Source organism: Gavialis gangeticus, unplaced genomic scaffold (genome assembly GCF_001723915.1).
Source record: "Gavialis gangeticus isolate Ggan-Ray unplaced genomic scaffold, GavGan_comp1, whole genome shotgun sequence".
Classification (NCBI taxonomy): domain Eukaryota; kingdom Metazoa; phylum Chordata; order Crocodylia; family Gavialidae; genus Gavialis; species Gavialis gangeticus.
The window spans coordinates 64,241,039-64,246,163 of NW_017729024.1; the positions used below are offsets into that span (position 1 = coordinate 64,241,039).

Below are 5,125 nucleotides of genomic sequence, written 5' to 3' on the forward strand. Positions count from 1 at the left end.
CCGATTCAGGAAATGAACAGTGGGTGTTTAAAATTCCTCTCTGTACTCCTAGAAGAAGTCACAGTATTAGTTGGGAAATGCTTCTTCGAGGAAGAAGTTACGTAATCTTCCATGTCAAGTCAATATTTGCATCTTTTGATTTAAAGTACACAGAATACATTTTTTCAACCGCAAATTGATTTTTTTAATTAGCTTTTTTTAGATTTTTGTCTAGATATCTGTGTTTTTTGTCTTTTGCTTGTTTGTTTGTGTTTGTTTGATTTTTTTTTTTTTTTTGGTGCATGAATAAGATCTTAACAAAGCACATGGATATGCCCGAACTTCAGTTCAAAGTTTCTTAGTTAACTACTGTATCTACCATGTTTCATTTTAAGTTTTATTTGCTTGTGATTTTGTCCTTCAGTGGTTTGGTAACTTGGTTACCATGGAATGGTGGAATGACATTTGGCTAAATGAAGGTTTTGCCCGGTTCATGGAGTTGGTTTCTCTTAATGCGACCTACCCAGAGCTGCAGTATGTAAGTAATACTGTTACCATGATTATACTTTTCCCTCTAAAAACAGTATGGTTATGACTACCAGAACAGATTCAGCAAAACAAACTTTGATGTCTGAAAGTGGATTAGCAAAGAGAGCAAAGAAAATTTAGAAAAGTACTTTATTTATAGAACTAGTTTCTAATCTGGGAGTACATTTTGCACTCAATATCATCTCATTTTCCTTTAAATTCTGTTTCATTCCTTCTCCATCTCTTCACTTGATGTAATCCAGGGGTGGGCAATTATTTCAGCTGGAGGGCCACTTAACAAGTGTCGGTGGGCTGTTGAAGGCTACAAGGGTAGCCCAACCCCTTGATAGGTGCCCCACCCCCTGGTCGCCATCTTGGGACAGGAAGACCTGCCCCTAGTCCCTGACTTTTGCCACTGGAGTCTCTCCCCTTGCCCCAGAAGTACTCCTTTTGGGAGAGGGGGGTTGCCATCTTGAAACCAGAAAAAACCCAATCATATACCCCCAAAAGTCAAACATCCTCTACAAGTTATTTTAATTTTATTTAAAAAAAATCTTTGTCCTGATTTATGTGCGTTTGCATAGAATATATATAGAGGCAATTGTATAATAGCTCAAAGTACAGTCTCTTGTATATTGTATACCCTTGTATATTGTGCGTATACTGCAGCAATTTGAGCTGGGGTGGAGCAGCCCCGGGCTGACAGCAGGATCAGGGGTTCATCTCCAGGCTCCAGGTGGTGGCGTCAGGGCTGGGGGACAAGAGTGCCAAAACTGCAGAGCTATGTGGCTGGCCCCCTGAACTTGCTGCCAGCCTGGGGCTGTTCCACCCTGGCTCAAAATGCTGCAGTCCCAGTCACTGTCCACACGTGCATTTCTGCGCAGTAAATGACTGCGCTATAAGATTGGACTATCCCTAATAGTCCTGTCCCTAATAGTCCTATCTTATGGTGGTGTTAATTTACTATGCCCTGATAATGGCACATGTAGATGGTGATGCTTTACTGCAGAACTAATGAGTCTGCTCTATAGTAAAGCACACATGTAGATGAACCCAGTGCTGTTCTAGCTAAAGCAGAGTATTTTGGAGTGGTATGCTGAGTACTGTGTATCATAGAGAAACTGTTATGAACTAAATACTTAATATGATTTAGTACATGTAAATGCTCCTGTAAACAGTGATGCAATCTGAAAAATTCTCCAATTCTCTGTATCTCTTCTAGATACCTCTTTGTTCACTCCTGTATAAAGAGAGGGGCCAAATTCTGTTCTGGTTGTGAATTTTGAACTTTCTCATCATTAACTTGTTGGGGAAATTTGCATGAGGTCTATTTTTATTAGACATTAAAGTACTAGCTTTTATAGATTGTTTACAAGAATTTTTTGCAAAGATTGCAGATAGTTAGGATTTTCAGTAACAATGCATATATTGTGCAGAGTAAATGGAATATAGATCTAAGGTATTCAGTATAGAGGTTGCACTTCTTCATTAAGTGTTGGAAGATGTTATTGATTTATTTTTGGCATTTGACTAGGTATATATTTCTAAGAGGTGATGATTGTCTTTACATCCCACAGGAGGACTTCTTTATGAATGTATATTTTGGTGCAATTGCAAGGGATTCATTAAATTCTTCTCGTCCAATCTCCAACCCAGCAGAAACCCCCATTCAGATAAATGAAATGTTTGATACCGTGTCCTATGATAAGGTACTGCATGTCAGTTAATGTAAAGTCAACAATGCCAAAGATCCTATGTCCTCACGGTGTTTGGAGTTCTAGGCAACTTGAGGGATGTCTGTTTGAGGGGAGTGAGTCTTGCAGCAGGATGGCAGACAAGACATTAGCTCTCTGATTTTTGTCCAATCTCCTGTGCATGATTTACAGATTATGATTCCATTCCAGGGCTGCTGGCCCAAGCCCTCCAGGACTTCCCATTATTAGTGATAACACAGGACAAAATTTTAGCTTCTATACAAGTTGGCAAAGGAAACTGTGGAAATTTCCTTGACTGAAGGTTTTCAAGAAGAGCTGGAGAGGTTTAGGAATAGTGAATCCTGTTCTGTGCAAGAGATTGGATTAGATGACCCTTGAGGTCCCTTCCAAGTAGTGGCATAACTACGATGCAGCAACCAGGCCAGCAGAAAAAATAGCTGCTGCTGTGGCCATGCATTAGTGATCACATGGCATGGTGGCCTCCAAAAGCTGTCCTGCACATGACAGCTGCCCCTGGTGCCCAACCATGTAATTACACCTCTGCTTCCAACACTGTGATACTATGATTCTGAATATATGGATGTGTGTGTGCATGTGCATGACTGTGCGTATACTTTCCCTGCACTCCATTTCATGAGCCCTACTGTCAGAGCTGGCCTTAGGAGTGGGCGATATGGGTGACTACCCAGGGTGCCATGGTCAGGGTGGCACCACACACACACACACCCCTGCCCTGTTTGGTCCCTACCCCTTGACCTTCAGCCACTGCTTAGGAGGAGCTGGGCTGGGCAGTGCAGGTGGCTGTGGGAGCACATTTCCTGCCCCCCCGTGATGGGGCTGGGGCATGATGTTGCCCACAATGCTGGGGACTAAGCTGGGGACAGGGACACCTCCCTGAGCAGCCATGCTTTCCCCTCTCCTTCCCCCACACCTCCCCACCTGACTGGGGCTGGCTGCACAGTTGCACCAGGAGTGTCATGATCACTCCCAGAGAGCTGCCTGGTTGCTGCAGCTTCTGATACATACTATGGCAACTAATATTCATTCCATAGTATTTTGCTTATGATGTATTTCTCTATTTTTTAACGTAAGATATTTGAATTAAGGCTTTGTCAACTGTTATGGACTAAAACAACAAAATAAATTAATTTATGGGCTTGCTCAATGGGTAGTATAATAGACATTCACTCCAGACACCAAATTTTTTTACCTCTCGCTATGTCAGATAACTATCTGACTTCCATTACAAGTTGCCAGAATACTAATGTGTATGTGAAGAACCACTGATTTAAGTCTATTAATCATCAGCTTTAATACCTAAAGTGACCAACTGTCCCAGACTTTCTGGGACAGTCCTAAAAGCTGGGTCTGTCTCACTGTCCTGATGACTCCCTGAAATAAAAGTTTGAAGAACTGGTCTGGGATCAGTGTCAGGCAGTGCCCTGCTTTGTCTCCTGAGAGAATGCAGCATGATGCTGCCTGGGACTGCTGGAAAGTGACTCTGCTGCTTCTGTCCTTCTGGCTACCTCTCAGACCAGGTACTCATGTTGTGCTGTACCTAGGTCAACTCATCTACCTTTGTCTCTTAGCACTGCTGAGTGGCAGACCTAATTAGCTTGCACAATGTGATTCGTGGATTCTCCTAAATGCTGATTAGCCTGTCTATGGCATCACAGTAAGGTGTCTACATTAACCAAAACAGGAAGTGGTGTAAATTGCTTCTGAGTCTATGAATGCGTTTCAGATGTCTTTCCTGAATGTTGGCCCCTTATTATACTTACTTAAATTAGTTAATTCTCCATAAGTATATACACGTTAAAGTGATGATAATTAATTCGTGTTTGTAAAGTGTTTTGAGTTCCTCAGATTAAAAGCATCACACAAGTAGAACATCTTAATATTAGTTAATATAGGGCAGTCAGCTGTATCATTAACCACAGTCAGTGTGACTCAGTAGTGATGCAGAAGGAAGAATTTTAGTGCTCATTATTTTTATGTGTAGCAATTCTTTTGTCTAAAATTTGGAGTCACTGAATATTTTGGCAAATTACATAAATCTATTTGGTATTAGCATTTATGTTCTTCATGTCCTTAGCTGTTTGCAGTTTTCTGTCAGTAGAAGCCACAGTAAGCTACAAAATTATGGAAGTTGGCTACTACTGTGGGAAGAATGCTAAATGCTATAAGACAGCTCTGAAGTCAGACACTGGCAAAAGTTATAAAGTAATAATATTTAAAACCTCAACAATGTGCCAAAGAATACCAGTCATCTTATCTCCGGAGTTGAATAGGTCCCTAAGCTTTCTATCATCTCAGAAAGCATTAGGGGACCAGCCAAAGACTCTCTGGGTGTCATTGTCTTGAATGCCTATTTTCACTTAGCTAATGAAGACATCCAGTACGTATAGCTAAAGTAATTTAATTATTTATTCCATATTTGCAATACGTCCTAATTTAACAATCACTGGCTAAATGCATAAGGTTTGGCATGCAATGTAAAATTGATATTTTTGAATACCTGATACTTTTCTATTTTAGGGAGCTTGTATTTTGAAGATGCTCCAGGATTTCCTATCTGAGCAGGTTTTTCAGAAAGGGGTAATTCAGTATTTGAAGAAGTACAGTTATAGGAACGCAAAGACTGATGACTTGTGGAACAGCCTGGCAAATGTGAGTTCCTCACTTGGGGGAATTATGTTGTGCTGTACACTTATCATGTTGATGTAATAGTTGCAAACTGTGGGTTTCACCTGAAAGCCATTCAGGAGCATATTAATAGTCATATGGCATACTGTACTGTTACAGCATATTGTTTTCGGCCCATAGCACTCTGCACTCCTGCTCTCCAGCACTTGGCATCCCCACTCTGCCCGATCCAGGGGCACTGAAATTGCTTATACCTC

At 41.2% G+C, this 5,125-nt stretch overlaps 1 protein-coding gene across 1 annotated transcript in view; it reads left to right on the top strand.

Moving 5' to 3' along the window:
- Nucleotides 1-5,125, top strand: part of ERAP2 (endoplasmic reticulum aminopeptidase 2) — a 59,602-nt gene that overhangs the window by 6,054 nt on the left and 48,423 nt on the right. The window contains exons 2-4 of the mRNA XM_019517199.1: nucleotides 404-517; nucleotides 2,085-2,216; nucleotides 4,761-4,892. Coding sequence (XP_019372744.1) covers nucleotides 404-517; nucleotides 2,085-2,216; nucleotides 4,761-4,892 — 378 coding nt within the window. The remainder of the gene's footprint in view (nucleotides 1-403; nucleotides 518-2,084; nucleotides 2,217-4,760; nucleotides 4,893-5,125) is intronic.